This window comes from Arabidopsis thaliana, chromosome 2 (genome assembly GCF_000001735.4).
Source record: "Arabidopsis thaliana chromosome 2, partial sequence".
Classification (NCBI taxonomy): domain Eukaryota; kingdom Viridiplantae; phylum Streptophyta; class Magnoliopsida; order Brassicales; family Brassicaceae; genus Arabidopsis; species Arabidopsis thaliana.
The window spans coordinates 8,580,289-8,595,585 of NC_003071.7; the positions used below are offsets into that span (position 1 = coordinate 8,580,289).

A 15,297-nucleotide genomic window follows, 5' to 3' on the forward strand; every position below is an offset into this window, starting at 1 on the left:
GTGCAATTAAGATGTAGTCATATTCCAAGAGACATGTTACTGTTGCAATCTTAGGTCGAAAGCATCATCTTTTGTCGAAACAAAAGTTCCAAGAGTCCAAGACATTAAGTTACAATATGCATATGATGCGAGCAAATCATCACCCATTTGCACAACTTCTTTCAAAACCGCATAAAACAGTTTTTTTTTTTATCTCGCTTAAGAGAAGCAATTTTTAGAATTAGAAAAATACCTTCAAATGACAATGATCCATATCTTGAAAGTTATTTTTGTTGCTTCAGCTCTATTCAAGCCTCACATCTTATTCGAAATATCCGTAAAACTCATTGAATTCAACAACCACAAACCGTACTTCATCTTTCGAGATCCTAAACCGTATAAATCACAATCCTTGTCTCAAATGTAGAATACGATCTCCATACACAAATAATTGAAAAAAAAAAACTTGCACATGAATAATCCGTTTGTTTGAAAAACAAATATCTAATTTTTTACAAGAATCTTTCCAAAACATAACCAATCCAACACTTAAACCAATAAGCCTACCAGTTGACACATGGTCACTAGCTAGAGTTTATAATCTTTTCAATGAACCAAAAAATGTTTCTTAACGCGGTTTTAGGTTTCGAAATATAATCAGAATATTGACAAACATATGTTCTTCTAATAGCAATAAATTTTAGTATATGCTCTATACAAAATAAATGAAAGATTATAAGATTTAAATGCTTATAGATATATACAACACACACGTAAACATAGTTTTTTTTTTTTGACATAATACAATGATATATATTTCTTTTAACAGAATATTTATTTCCTTAACTATTGGGAATAATTTCTTTTGAAATTGATGACAACCAAAAAAAAAATCTTATTTGAAATTTCAAATAGAAGGTGCTGATTCTTAAAGATTTATGAATTTATTAAAAATAAAAAATAGTAAAGTTGAGTTTTTTGAATTAAAAAAGGAAGAGGAAAGAAAAGGGATGTGTCCATGATTGATTGAATGGTGTGATTTAGTTTTTGAAAAATATTATTATAAGTTTAGTTTTTTAGTTTTCTCTCTGGATTTTCGCTGGTCCGTCAATGGTGATCTGAGACAATTTCACGAATCTAATTGGTTTCGATGTGTGACAGAGAGAGACAACGAGACGAATTTCAAATCTAGGGTTTCTCATTTTTTGCTCCTCTGTTCTCTCTTCTTCTTCTCAATCCTTTATTGTCGCGAGGAAGAGGACGACGTTGAATACAAGGAGAGGACACAAGGAAAAGAAAAGAGACGAAAGATGTCTACATTGGACTCCATTGATGCGATTCTCTTCTCTCTTAGCAGAGCTTTTACAAGCCCTTTCGCTGTCTTCGTTCAGATCCAGGTGAGAGCTTTTTTTTTGTCTTTTGCTGTTGTTGTTTCCGATTGAAAGTTTGGTCCTTTTTTTCTCTTTCAAAATTTTGAATTTTGCTTGCTCCTCTGAATCACACGTTCGGATTCCATAAAACCCAATTCGCTTGTTTTTTGTTTTACGTTGGTTCAGATCGAAAGTTTGGTCCTTTTTCTCGTTAAATGTTGGAGGATAAAAGTCTGGATTTTGGGGATTTGTTATCTTTAGGGGTTTTGTTCTACAAAGGTTTGAAAAGTAATGATTTTTATGTTCCGTATGAAGCGTAGAAAAGAAGAAATTGAGCGTTTGTTGCATCATCAATGATTTTCCAGGAAAAATGATTGGTTTAGATCATATAAATCCTAGCAGTTTTTGGTTAAATGTGTTCTCTTTTAGTTGTTTGATTGAGCATTTTTATCATCAGGATAAGAATTTTTCTTGCGTTTGTTATTTGGGTTCTTAATGTTTCTTGTATATGCTTCAGGGGTGTACAATATGCTTACTACTTGCTCTCGGCTGGTTATTGGCTGAATATGTCAGGTAGTGTCTTTACCTTAATAATGTCTTATTTTGATTTTACAATCTGAGTTTTGTCTTCTGAAATGTGTTTGTGTTCCATTTCTATCTCTAAGGAATCGTGAGGTTAAGAGAATTAAAAACAGCATAAAAGCGGGCAATAGCTTGGCGTTTCTTTATCAAGATATCAATGAACTTGAGCACTCTAGGCAGGTTAAACTTCCTAGAGTTTCAGTTGTCATGCCTCTAAAAGGTTTTGGAGAACACAATTTACACAACTGGAGAAGTCAGGTCAGTCCCTCATGTTGCAGTATCATTGTCTCCTTTCTAGGCAGAGTTTTTTTTTTTAATTTGCATCATAGTTAAGCTTTTTGCCAGAGAAGTTTGTTGCTTCCAACTTAAATTTTAAGATTGATCCATGTCTATGTGTAGATTACTTCTCTCTATGGTGGGCCATTGGAATTCCTTTTTGTTGTAGAAAGTACGGAAGACCCTGCATATCACGCTGTTTCCCGTCTATTATCTATGTATCAGGTACAGCAGACATGTTTCAACATATCATTGTGTTCGTGTTATTTGTTATCTATCGATGGAAGTATAGTCCATATGGCCTTCTTTTGTCTTGAAGTATCTACTGACTCTACATTTTTCCTAATCTGTCTTCAATGTACACAGGATCATGTTGAAGCTAAGGTCGTGGTTGCTGGTTTATCAACAACATGTAGCCAGAAAATTCATAATCAGTTGGTATGTATGATTTTTTTTTTCTCCCAATATTTTTTTTATCTCTCCTTTGTGACTGTTCTTAAATCAACTGTAATCACAACCATGAAAAGCTAACTTATCTTCCAACATACATTTTTCATTTTTGTTGTTCATTCATTGGCTTTCGCTGAATGTTCCTGTTTCTGGCTTCTTTTTCTTGAAGATTGGAGTTGAAAAAATGCACAAAGATACCAAATATGTGTTATTTTTGGATGATGATGTTAGACTGCATCCTGGAACAATCGGAGCTCTCACGACTGAGATGGAGAAAAATCCAGAGGTGGTACCCAAACTACAGAAATCCTGAACTAATTGGCTTAATTCTGTGTCTGTTTACATTTATCAAAGACATAGCTAAGGATAGGCCCTTAATTATCTTTCCTTCTGTCTGAATTTGTTTAACAGATATAGTGATTTCTTGCAGATATTTATTCAAACTGGGTATCCTCTAGACTTGCCGTCTGGGACTCTTGGGAGTTATTGCATCTATGAGTACCACATGGTACGGTAGATATAATCACTGGTTACTTTTATCAAGTTGTTAGGTTGTTTATAATTGTAGCATATCGTAATTTGAGCTAATATTTGGCATGTTCACTTTCCAGCCTTGCTCAATGGGATTTGCGACTGGTGGAAGAACATTCTTTTTGTGGGGAGGATGTATGATGGTATGTATATAACATATTACATGGTATATAGAATGTTTGTTTTGTATTCCCTGCTACAGCTAATTTTGGTTTATGTTTCCAACTATTTGTAGATGCATGCTGATGATTTCAGACAAGATCGGTACGGTGTTGTCTCTGGCTTACGTGATGGTGGATATTCAGATGATATGACACTTGCCTCTCTAGCAGGTAACATTTGCTTCAAATTTCCCTCCAACTTATAGTTGACAGTTTTTTCATGTTTCCACTTACCTTCTTCTTTCCAGGTGCTCATAAGAGGCTCATTACATCTCCTCCTGTTGCTGTTTTCCCTCACCCTCTCGCGAGTGATCTAAGTTTTGGACGGTACATTCTCATATCTACTTGTTTGAAACATAAGATACTGAATATTTCAGATGCTTAACAATTTCTATTCTTTTTTGTTTTATAGATACTGGAACTACTTGAGAAAACAAACCTTTGTGCTAGAATCATACATATCGAAAGTTAACTGGATAATGAACAAGGCTTTGTTTGCTGTCCATTGTTATCTTTCATGGGGTTTTGTTGCACCATATGTTATGGCTATCATTCACATCACATCAGCTTTAAGAATCTACATCAAGGGCTATCATCAACTTGAAGACACGACCTCTGCTTCTGGTGGTGAGCATACTTTTCTTCTTATTTAGGTGGGTTATGTGTTTAAGATACCAGAAATTTGTTCTAGTGCCACGATGATTGCTCGTGTGTTGGGGGATCTTAGAACTGTTGTGTAGAAGCATAATGATTTGTCATCTTCAACTTAAATTGTAGGATTGTCTGTTTTTCTTATGCTACATATTGACCGAAGGATGAGGTTCTATGTAGGTATGATGCTTGTTATAACGTTGGCGATCTGCACCTTCATCGAGCTTCTGTCAATGTGGAATTTGACGAGACGAGAAGTTCAGCTATGCAATATGTTATCCCCTGAGGCTCCCCGTCTCTCTCTTGCAACTTACAACTGGGGACTTGTATGTGCTTTCAACCTCCTTTTATTAATTAGAATTAGATTAAACTCTTGAGTAATAGTGTCGAAAGTTATGGGGATGATAGATATGGAGGTAACATATTCGTTTTGGTTGGGGGGAAATTTACAGGTTTTTGTAGCAATGCTTGTAGACAACTTCCTATATCCGATATCAGCTTTCCGGTCTCATTTTTCTCAATCCATAAACTGGTCTGGAATCAGATACCACTTGAAAGATGGAAAGATATTCAAGGTAAATCATTTGTGTCTCCAAATAGTTTTCTCGTTATCATTTCACTTAATGTTCACCTAGAGAACTGTATAATGTATGTAATTGATTGCAATGTGATATCAGATTGAGAGACGAAAGGATATGGGACCAACAAAGACTGATTTAGGAGGCAAACATTTGTATGGTAAGAAAGGAGCTCCTCAGAAAGCTTCATTCTTAAGCTCATTGGGAAGAAATTTGGCTCACTGGCGACAACCGAAAAAATTCGATGTTTAAAAAAACCGTATTTATACAGTAGAAGAAAGCTCTAAAGTCGATTTTTGCCCGGGAATTCGCGGGTAAACTGATGATTCTTTGCGATGTTGGTGATTCTTTTTCAAGAAGGGGGAAGATTTGATCTTGTTTTAATTTTTCTTTTGGTTGGCTTCAAAATGTTTATTGGTGAAGAAAGGCGTTAATCCCCTTTGGTAAATTTTTATTTATTGATCTCTGTTTATTTTATTATGGGTTTCACTTAGCCGTTTAAAGATGAAATATACTGCTCACCATCTTGATTCATCACCTTGATTTCTGTAATTTTTGGTTCTTCATCATTCAACTTTTTAGTTTGTTGTGTATCATACAAATGTTTAATCCAATTATAATTCTCATTCTTGCCTTGGTCTATAGTTGTCTGAAATATCAAAATTTTAAATTTAAGATGTATTTGTTGTGCTCACAATTTTATGTCATATCATCCGCGGCATGGCCGGCTCGTCACATAAGCCACAGAAGGTAAGGCTTAGGGCCCAAATTTTTTTTTAACCATGGAAATTAATATATATATATATATTTTTTCTCAAGTTTTGATTTATATCTTAGTTAGTAAGTGAAGCAAAATAAAAACTGTTGATCTTCCCTTCGCGGAGGTTAGGGTTTATATTCAGCAAATGATTCCACTTTGATGAGTCTACGAAAAATTGTTGGTTTGTGATTTGTGATAACATATTCACTTGATTTACTTTGGTGATCAAGAAAGAGCCAAAGGGGAGCCGAGGAGGTAACAATTAACGTAACAGGAGTGTGATTGTGAAGGATGTGTTAATTACGGTTTTTGAATATAATAATAGTGTTGTTGATTTTGGGAGATTGGTTTTGATTGAATTGATGATATAAACCATAAATCCAGCCTTTCATCATCGGCGGCCACATATCTCCCATGTACAGAGGATTCAACAGTAAGATTTCTCTCTATCTCTCTTGCTAGAAATTGATGGTTCTGTTCTTTTTAGTGACCCTGCGACAGGTCTAAATAATACGTGTATCTATATTGCTTGGGGTGCAAGGTAGTGGAGCGCATTGCATTCAATATACTAAACTAATGGTTTTTAGGTATAACTTCAAAATCTGATTTTTTGTTTGTTTGTTTGTTTGTTTCTCTGTTTCGTAACTGTATATTTTCTTTGTTTTCTAGAGCCAAGGACAGGCGTCTTCTGGAACGTCGAGGACTACCCAATCCCTAATCTCTATCCTCATACGATTTTTCAAAATATTAAATCAGCTCTTGAGAATAAGGTACGGTGGTGAAGTGAAAATCTTGGGTTATTATGAGAAGAATAACATATCCGAGGTTCGGTTTTGTCAAAGGTTCATTGAGTATCATAATGCCGGAATCATGTTACGCGGAGGTGAACTTTCTTCTTTAATAACTTAAAACTCTCTTACGTTCTCCTTTGGTACACTTTGTAATCCAGATCTCTGTTTTTATATAATATAGTGTCAGGCGATAAAGCTGCGAGAGTTGGTCAAATGATAGTGCGCATTTGTTTATGGCCACTGGATAATCCTGTATCAAATTTGATGGTAGTCTTTAAAAACATCTCACAAGAACCCGAGCTCATCAGGGTTCTTCAAGCTCTGAGATTGAATAATTTCAATGTTCTCTTAGCACAGCATTTTAATGTCGAAACACCATTGCTACTTCAAACTGTAAGCTCATCCATATGGCTTTCCACAAGCCTATTTGATCGAGGAATCCTTATCAAACCAAGCTTTACTTCATCCGCAGCCTCTTGGCCACCAGAAACCATGTACAAAGGACTCAATGGTAAGACTTCTCTCTATCTATTTGCCCGAGCAATCCAAAATATACATATATCTAATATTGCTTGGAGTGCACGTTGGTGTTGATTTCGGATCAGGTTTCATCTGATTGATCTGTCATTGTACGTAGACCAACAGATTTAATCAATCTGTCATATACTAAACTAATGGTTTTTTGAAACCTCGCAGAAACAAATGTATTCTGGGACGTCGAGGACTGCCCAATCCCTAATGGTGTCACTACTGATGAGTTTTTACAGAATATCAAATCAGCTCTTGTAAATAAGGGTTATCTTGTAAAATTGCTAGAGTTGATAAAATGTTTATGGACATTTGTTTTTTCACACTGAACAATCCTGTGGAGTATCCTAAAAGATCAAATTTGGTGGTGATGGCGAGAAGCTACAATTTAGAAGTTGACCAGCTAAAGGTTGATAAACCTCTCGTTTTCAAAATAGAAATGTTGGACGGTTTTCTTAAAGCTTTGAGAACGAGAGGTTACAACGTTCTCTTAGCAGAACCTGATGATTCCTATAGAAGATCCGTTTGGCTTTGGCCAAGCCTTGCCTATGGAGGAAACCCTATCCAACATTCGGTTCTCACTACTACTTGTCATAGTAAGCGTTAATGGATTCTTTTCTTTTTTTGTGTGTGTTCTTTCTGTTGCATAGTTGGTTATGTTGTCTCCGTCATCGCAGGCACATGTATCTTCTGGGACGTAGAGGATTTCCCAATCCCTAATGGTATTGACACTACTGATAAGGTTATTCTTAATATCAAATCAGCTCTTGCGAAAACGGGTTATGATGGTAAAGTGTCAATCGTGGCTTATTATGAGAAGAATAAGATCTTGGATGATTTCCACTTGGTACCTGCAGGTAAAATCTCTTAATATTCTTTTCTTTGTCAGCTTTAATGCGTTTTTAACCTGTAACATATATTCCATTTCTATATGGTTTCAGGAGATAAATCTTCGAGAGGTAATAAGATGTTAGTAGACATTCTTTGTTGGGCAGTACATAATCCTGTATTCTCAAATTTGATAGTGATCTCAAAAGACATCTCAGAATATAGAGAGTTCAGCGACGTTCTTCAACTTTTGTCAGGGAGAGGTTACAATGTTGTCTTAGCACTGCCTGATGTGGCCGCATATTTACGCTCTGTATGGCTTTATTACCTGAAGAATAATACTACGAAGGTTGCGGAAGACTGAAAAGTAGCTGATGCAAGGTTCGGCAATGATGTTTAATCATTCCCTTTCCCTTTCTCGTACTTGAATGTTTTGGTGATTATTAGTGTTTGTTCAAATTATTCAATTCTAAATGGGATGGTTCCATGGTTATTATCTACATAAACGTGGTTATCTTCTTGAACACGTCATCCAAATGCAGGCTTTTCTTCTTGAATCCATGAAACAAATTACGTCATTTCTTCCTAGAGGAAGCTTTTTTGGATGCATTCTGGCTGCTGACAGACTTGAGGTCTTTTGTTCGTAAGTCGTATCACCCGCGTCGACCGTGGCGTCATAGGTTTCTGATTTGTTGGTTTTTGCTTCACTCGAGAACCTCTGTTCTCCGTTTCCTTCTTCCCATCAGTCTCAACGTTCCCAACTGTTCCAACCTGTTCCTCTACTCCATCAATTTCTCCCTCTTCTAGAACTTTCTGTATCCAGAACCAAGAGTATATAGAAGACGATAAGTTATTAAATTATAGAGTGAATTAGGTATTTTGACAAGATTTTCATTGCTCTAGTCCAATAACTATTAAAAATCTAGTCCAATAAACTCTTATTGTTAAAAAATAAAATTGGGCATAAAATCTTCTTTCTCACCTAATTTGCCCTAATTATATGCCAGCTTGCGTAGGAAACTATATATTGTACGTAGTCGATTAAGTGAAGATATCAAGGGATGATACTTATATACCCTTACCTTAGTAGTCTCTCATAAAACAAAACCCAACCCTTCATAATCGGTAGCCACATTCCACATATCTCCGTGGAAACCATGCACAGAGGATTCAAAAGTAAGATTTCTCTCTATCTCTTGCTCAAAATTTGTTTGTGTATGGGCATGTTCCTTTTTTTTGTTGACAGGTGAGAGCTAGCTAGCGATCCAAAAAAAATATATGTATCTATATTGCTTGGAGTACAAGGTGGTAAAGAGCATCTTGATTAGGTTTTTTTACTTTAAAAACTCTCTTTTACTACTTAATTTATATGTATGGTAATCCATATCTCCGTTTCTATATATAGTGCCAGGGGTCAAACGTGTGAGAGTTCTTAAGATGTTAAGTCACATTTGTTTATGGTCACTGGATAATTTCACCATCAAATTTGTTGGTAATCTCGAAAAACATCACACAAGAACCGGAGCTCATCAGGGTTCTTCAAGCTTTGCGATTGAAGGATCACAACGTTCTCTTAGCACAGCCTGATCATAATAATGTCGAAGCGGCAGTTCTAATTCACACGTCTGTAAGCTCATCGGTATGGCGTTCGAGAAGCCTACTTGATCGAGGAATCCTTATCAAACAAACCGGAAACTCACAACATGATGAGACTTGTGCTTGTAGCGGATGCTTACAAGCTGTTGAGAATAAGCTTGCCAAGAAGCGTAAGAAGCAGCAGGAGCGTAAGAAGCGGAAGAAGCAGAAGCAGCAGAAGAAGTTCAAGGTCACAACTACTACCAAGGGGGACACTGAAAGTAACTGATGCATGCAAGGTTCCCCCAATGGTGTTCTATCATTTTTGCTTTTATCTTTCTGACTTGTGGATGTGAAGACTGAGAATCTATACTAAGCATCTAGGCTGCATTATATTTCTTTTGAACAAGTGTTGAGGTTAGGTCATAGTTTGACAAACAAGATCGAAGTGAGTAATATTTCAGTATACAAAATCAAAGGTTTGCATAAGTTATCATAATTGAAGCACAACCACCAACTGCTCTTTAACTCTATATAATCTCTCTTTGGAGTTATCTCTTTGCTACCAAAAAAAAAACAACATCAATAAAATAATTGAGTAATCATGGCCAAGCCTTGTGCTGCATTTCTTGTCTTCCTCTGCCTTTCCATGCTCATCCTGTCAATCCCTGGTGAGTTCTCTAATGTAATAGTAACAATTTCATATCATTATAAATTCAGGATATACAAAATTAAGGAATAAACTAACTATCCTGAAAAATGCAGAAGTGGATGCTTATAATAAGCTATGCATATCAATCAAATTAAAACGTTGACAGATATTAGTTGCCAGATGAACGATTGCGACTGCGACCACGACCACAGATGCGGTGAGTGGGAAGATGAGAGCCATGGGAATTGCAAACAACACCATCTCCGAGTCGTTTGCACATGTACCTTGGACTGTCTTGATATTTCATCTACGTCGAACGCATAATAATGCATGCATATTTTCAAATCAACGTAAGAATAAACAATCTAGTTAAGAGTTGTAACATGAGGTTTTAATGTATGAGCCCATAAGTTTGAATGTATTGAGATTATTATAAATTATAAATAATGTGTTTCTTGTTTCGATGGCTATATATAAAGTTGTAGTTATGTATGTGATCGTCGCTATGTTATGTATACTTCTTTTTTTTTGGATCTTGTGAAAAATTATTTATTATTAGTTATGTATATAGCTCTGTTAATAATTTCGCAATTTAAAGTGAATGTAATTCAAAACAACATAAGATTTCTTCTCTCTTCTCTCTCTTTCATCTTTCAAAGAGAAAGAAGCTTTTTCGTTCACGATTTGCCGGCGATTATTCTCCACTGTTGTTGGTTCCGCTTGAGGCAAAATTCTCGTCTTCCTGCATCAGCTTTCTCAGTGGTGTAGGTTAGCTTTGCTTCCAACGTAAATGGCTTTTTTAGCATCTTCGTCCGGCTTTGTTTCTGGTATTGGTGGTTTTGTCAACACCGGTGGTCGACTCTGTTTCTAGCGATCTCACCGCTTATCTCGCTAGCGGGTATTGGCTAGCTTTTGCTCAGGAGCGTTTGCTCTAACTTTTTTTTTTTTTTTTCTTTAGGCTCTTTTGATTTCCAATTAGTTTTGGTTTCCTTTGGCTCTCGCTAGCTTTATCTCTTTCTATTGATCTAAGTTTGTAATTCTTCAATCCTTCTTTGTTTAAAGGGCTTGATTCGTTCTTCATGCTTTCTAGATTTTAAAATTTTAAGAACGAAGTTATATTGTTGGATTGATGTTTCTCTTCGTTAATAGTTCATGTTGAAGTAATTGGGGGCTGAAATTATATACCGATACTTTGGATTCGATTGAATTTTCGTTTTTAGGTTTGATGACCTGCAATTGAAGATTGAAAGCTTGTCTATTGAAGAAGAAGAAGAAGAAGAAAATTCAAAGATTCTCATCAAAGCTAAAATTGGAATCTCGCCATGATTTCTTTGGGCGAAGTTTGAGACATGTTGATAGATCAAGTTTTCTGGTGATTTTGGTCGGATTGAAGATTCCCGACGACACACAATTTTGCCAATGAACGGAAACTCCTATCTCTTCCACTTCCCACGTGTCTAGAAGCCTGGTTACCATTGGATACGTGTTTCATGTGCTGTCTACAACAAGCTTTCCTTCAATTTAGGGTTTCTGTTGGGCTTTTCTTTTAATTTAGTGTTATTGCCTGTTAATTTTGGCTTTATATTATTTGGCCTTGTATAAATAAATAAAACACAGTTGTGACAAAAAAAATAAAAAAATTCAAAACAACATATCTTGAAGGGATCTAGGAAAATGTACTAACTAGAGTTAAGAAAGTCATCTTAGCTAGTGCCAAAAGTATGGGATAAAAGCAAAATTGTGAGAGAAAGACCACACACGGATAGACTAATATATTCATTATTACACTCACTAATAAATTGACGTACAATATTGAAAATTGGTAAGTCTACAAGGAAAAACCACTCATGTTTACCCGTCAAACTAGCGATGTAAATTTTGCACTCTTTTGCCAAATATATAACATTTTCATCGTTTTCTATTAAACAAATTCACTTCATATAGTCTTTAACTTTCAGAGTTGCAAAGTTAAATGAGAGATCTTGGCATGTGTTTGAAATCTCAACTTGAAAGACTAATTTAATACTGGAAATTACAGAAAGACATGGGAATAACTGAACAAAGGATGAGAAGCACACAAAGTATAGACTCTTGAGTTTCAACTTTCAACGGTAGAGACGGTATGTGGGGCTGTACATGCTACTCTCTGCACATTTGACAATATCTTTCGGCCGTGGAAGCCGCCCTGCCAATCCTGCAAAACCAGCATTTCCACCATCAATATTCAAAACCACAATATAAGGCTGACTGCGCGAGAGAGAGAGAGAGACCGACCTAGTTCATACGCCTTAGTTGCTACATTGGCTGCAATCTGAGCTGATATTTTCCGGATGGAAGAGAATGAAGGATATATCATTCCTTTCTCATAGTTCTCTTTGCTTACTTGTCCAGCTAATGCCTCAGCTATGACGCAGAAACACATCATAATATTAGTAAACAACAAAGCTGAGAGAGCCTTTTACTTGTTTTTACATTTCGTAGATGCTTACCAGCAGCTAGAAGCATATCGTCATGTACCCGTATTGCTCCAGAGATAACCAAACCAAGTCCAAAGCCCGGGAATATGTACGCATTGTTCGCCTGTGTTTTAAGTAAAGCATAGATTTTTTTCTTAACCTAGTTCCGTAAACCTCAACGGATGAAGAGAAGAGAAACTATCTGTGACTACTACCTGTGTAGATACAAACACCTTTCCTTCATACTCAACTGGATCAAAAGGGCTTCCACTAGCAAAAATGGCACGGCCCTTCATTCGAAGAAGATCAGAAAACTTCATTTCTATCTGAAGGGAATACATATTGGAACAATGGTGCGGTGTGGAGAGACTTACCTTACTCCAAGTATAAGCTTCTTCGGCTGTACATTCAGATTGTGTTGTGGGGTTAGAGAGAGCCATTATCAGTGGTCTCTGCAAGAAACATATTGTTGGTTTCACTACCTCTTTAACCAAAACCATGCTTTAATAATTAATATGATCACTCATTCACTTGATAGGGATAGTAAATACCTCATTAATGGAGGACATGGCTTCTATCACTTCTTTTGTAAAAGACCGTCCAACGCCAGAAGATCCAATCAGAACAGTCGGTTTTATTGCCTGATGAGACATAATACTTAAGAGGAAAGAAGACAGATCTGAGATATAAGAGGACCATGACGCTTAACAGGAGAAATTTCAAACCTTGATAGCACCTAAGAGGTCTTTGACTGGTTCATGTTCATGAGCCCATGGTTTCTTAAAGTCTTGAAGTGAATCTTTGCGGGAGTTAACAATCAATCCCTATCAGAAAACAAAACTTGCATCAAAATGGTAGTTCCAATGAAATGTCTTATGTACAGTTTTGTATTCCTTCTACCTTGGAATCAACAAGCCAGATTTTCTTGCGGCTTTCCTCTACCGAAGCATTCATCTGCAGAAGAAAGATGTAATAAGTTGACAGCTACTCTCAAATTTCCTCTTATGTACAGTTTTGTATTCCTTCTACCTGTTTTGACATATAGAGAGCTATGAGTTCTGCTATTCCAGTTCCAGCCTGCAACAACCAAACAAGAAGACATAAGAAAACATTGAGTATAAAGGATGATACTGTGATTCCAAAAATTGATTCTTACTTCACCAGCACCAAGAAAGAGGAAGGTATGCTCTGCAAGTGGGCTATTCGTTAACTTCTGTGCGGAAACTAATCCTGCTAAAACAACTGATGCTGTCCCCTGAAATTGAAAGGCAAAGACAAAATTCTTTGGTACTATGAAGACAAAAAGAAACATAAAAAGAGGTCTTAAACTGTTACCTGTATATCATCGTTGAAGACGAGATGAGTATCGCTGTATTTTGCAAGCAACTCAAAGGCATTATGATTAGCAAAATCTTCAAACTGTATCAAATGAAAGATAACAATCCACATAAAAGAGCTTCAGTAATATTTTACTGAATCCTTCAATTATAGATCAAGAACTATGAATTCATTTCTTACCTGAATAAGAACTTTTTCACCATAGTTCTGTTTCACAGCACTCATGAATTCATTCAAGAGTTCACTATATTCCTGCAATAATGTTTAAACCTACTCATTCGTGGAAGTTCATATGATCATGTTTTAAGTTCTTAATAGAGTAGACTATACAAGAACAAACCTGTCCCGTTGCTCTCTTTTGCCTGAGTCCTATGTAGAACTCATCATTCAACAGTTTCTCATTGTTTGTTCCCACATCAATGGTGACAGGTAAACACTGCCAAAAGCAATATAGTCTCAAGTTCCTGACTCAGAAATATTGTTTAAAACCGTAGGACAACTAAACCATTACCGCTGAAGGACGAACACCTCCAAGTGCTGAATATAACGCCAACTTACCAACCGGTATACCCATCCCCTAAAGAGAGACAAACTCAGGCAAACAAACAATCAAAGTCATATTGTGATCACATCAAATCTGAAATGAAGCGATATCCGAGGAATACCTGACATCCAAGATCTCCTAATCCTAAAATCCTTTCACCGTCAGTAACAACAATAACCTGTATGTTCCTTTCAGGCCAGTTCTTTAACACATCTAGAATCTTTCCCCTGTTATGAATAAAATGGTTATGACATATGAGTAAAGCTAAAAGAGGGGGGGGGGGGGGGAGGGAATTGAAAATAATAAGATACAGTTACAAGCAATATATACTTGTCTTTTAAACTGATGAATAAACCCTGAGGTCGCCTGAAAATACTTCCAAATTTCTGACAAGCTTCACCAACAGTTGGAGTATAAACAATAGGAAGTAGCTCCTCAACATTATCTATCAATAGCTTGTAAAACAGTCTCTCGTTTCTTTCCTGTTTCAAGTCCAATAACAGATTCATTTTTCTCTGAAATACTAAACAGAAAATTTGTAGATTATATAGACAAGATTTTCACCTGAAGTTCTGTCAGAGCCATGTACTTTTGTAATGGGAATTGATATTGTCGGATATTGTTCAACAGCCTCTTCTCCTAAATCATTTGAAATCCCAAAAAAACCATTGACACAAGTTTTTTATGTATCTATATCCATTAGCGCAACCATACAGAATAACCAAATCACCAAGTTTTTACCTGAAGCTTTTGATCAAGAACAACTGGAGGGAGAAGACCACGCAAGTAATGAGTGTCTCTCTCTTTCTCAGTGAAAGCAAGTCCTTTGTTGTAGCGAGGATCTCTCAGCAATGAATATCCACTGAAACAAGAAACAGAGTTACTAACTTGAGTGTTAATTTAAACACTTAGTTATATTACCACGGAGAAGTTATGTTGCTACCTAGAAACAGAGAGAGACCAAGGAGTTATGTTGTGCTCAATGGTGGCTGAATCTTCTCCATACACATCAACAACGCCACCATCAACAGAGGATTTCAAGTCTGAGTTGGTCACTTTCTCCATCTTGAAAGGATCAATGAAAACAATCCCAAAAACAAAAAGCGAAAAGAAGTAGATTTTTCTAGGATCACAAAGGAAGAAACTTAATGGAAAGAAGAAAGGTCTGGAAAAGACAAATGGAAGCTTGAGGATGCAGAGAGGTGTCACACTGAAGAAGACAGCTTTGTACACCAAATGGACTCTGA

At 36.3% G+C, this 15,297-nt stretch overlaps 4 protein-coding genes and 1 non-coding gene across 9 annotated transcripts; 4 read left to right on the forward strand and 1 right to left on the reverse strand.

The window, feature by feature from the left end:
* Positions 1 to 799: 799 nt before the first annotated feature.
* Positions 800 to 5,212, forward strand: AT2G19880 (Nucleotide-diphospho-sugar transferases superfamily protein). 2 transcript variants are annotated; one of them, NM_001202626.2, is made up of 14 exons: positions 800 to 1,376; positions 1,867 to 1,922; positions 2,015 to 2,189; positions 2,331 to 2,432; positions 2,574 to 2,645; positions 2,827 to 2,943; positions 3,088 to 3,165; positions 3,269 to 3,331; positions 3,424 to 3,520; positions 3,598 to 3,676; positions 3,762 to 3,976; positions 4,181 to 4,326; positions 4,453 to 4,575; positions 4,678 to 5,212. In NM_001202626.2, exons 1-14 carry the CDS (start codon positions 1,290 to 1,292, stop codon positions 4,828 to 4,830), a joined length of 1,563 nt encoding a protein of 520 aa, NP_001189555.1. In that variant the 5' UTR covers positions 800 to 1,289; the 3' UTR covers positions 4,831 to 5,212. The 2 variants fall into 2 exon arrangements, with proteins under 2 accessions (NP_001189555.1, NP_565460.1); NM_127546.2 differs by having other exon boundaries at positions 1,070 to 1,376; positions 3,762 to 3,973; positions 4,678 to 5,190.
* A 549-nt stretch (positions 5,213 to 5,761) lies between these two features.
* AT2G19890 (uncharacterized protein) lies at positions 5,762 to 9,349 on the forward strand (the record flags this gene model as incomplete). Of its 2 annotated transcripts, NM_001335644.1 has the most annotated exons (10): positions 5,762 to 5,925; positions 6,008 to 6,221; positions 6,311 to 6,640; positions 6,826 to 7,253; positions 7,308 to 7,514; positions 7,599 to 7,616; positions 7,704 to 7,798; positions 8,028 to 8,117; positions 8,199 to 8,316; positions 9,003 to 9,349. In NM_001335644.1, 7 exons carry the CDS (start codon positions 6,956 to 6,958, stop codon positions 9,347 to 9,349), a joined length of 1,173 nt encoding a protein of 390 aa, NP_001318250.1. The 2 variants fall into 2 exon arrangements, with proteins under 2 accessions (NP_001318250.1, NP_001323677.1); NM_001335645.1 differs by lacking the exons at positions 5,762 to 5,925; positions 6,008 to 6,221; positions 6,311 to 6,640 and having other exon boundaries at positions 6,956 to 7,253; positions 7,335 to 7,514.
* Positions 9,350 to 9,664: 315 nt separating this feature from the next.
* On the forward strand, positions 9,665 to 10,036 carry AT2G19893 (Defensin-like (DEFL) family protein; the record flags this gene model as incomplete). Its single annotated transcript, NM_001036299.1, has 2 exons — positions 9,665 to 9,731; positions 9,879 to 10,036. 2 exons carry the CDS (start codon positions 9,665 to 9,667, stop codon positions 10,034 to 10,036), a joined length of 225 nt encoding a protein of 74 aa, NP_001031376.1.
* Positions 10,037 to 10,366: 330 nt separating this feature from the next.
* On the forward strand, positions 10,367 to 11,336 carry AT2G00660. 2 transcript variants are annotated; one of them, NR_143661.1, is made up of 2 exons: positions 10,367 to 10,610; positions 10,933 to 11,336. It is a non-coding gene; the product is annotated as an uncharacterized misc_RNA (transcript). The 2 variants fall into 2 exon arrangements; NR_143660.1 differs by having other exon boundaries at positions 10,367 to 11,336.
* A 183-nt stretch (positions 11,337 to 11,519) lies between these two features.
* On the reverse strand, positions 11,520 to 15,271 carry NADP-ME1 (NADP-malic enzyme 1). Of its 2 annotated transcripts, NM_127548.4 has the most exons (19): positions 14,994 to 15,271; positions 14,792 to 14,912; positions 14,615 to 14,689; positions 14,381 to 14,532; positions 14,172 to 14,277; positions 14,018 to 14,083; positions 13,847 to 13,942; positions 13,687 to 13,758; positions 13,504 to 13,587; positions 13,325 to 13,423; positions 13,198 to 13,245; positions 13,069 to 13,122; positions 12,894 to 12,992; positions 12,720 to 12,809; positions 12,543 to 12,620; positions 12,384 to 12,458; positions 12,202 to 12,292; positions 11,987 to 12,115; positions 11,520 to 11,906 (listed from the first exon to the last, which is right to left on the reverse strand). In NM_127548.4, the coding sequence occupies exons 1-19, from the start codon at positions 15,113 to 15,115 to the stop codon at positions 11,818 to 11,820; spliced, it is 1,746 nt and encodes a 581-aa protein (NP_179580.1). In that variant the 5' UTR covers positions 15,116 to 15,271; the 3' UTR covers positions 11,520 to 11,817. The 2 variants fall into 2 exon arrangements, with proteins under 2 accessions (NP_179580.1, NP_001324890.1); NM_001335646.1 differs by lacking the exons at positions 14,792 to 14,912; positions 14,994 to 15,271 and having other exon boundaries at positions 11,582 to 11,906; positions 14,615 to 14,715.
* Positions 15,272 to 15,297: the final 26 nt, after the last annotated feature.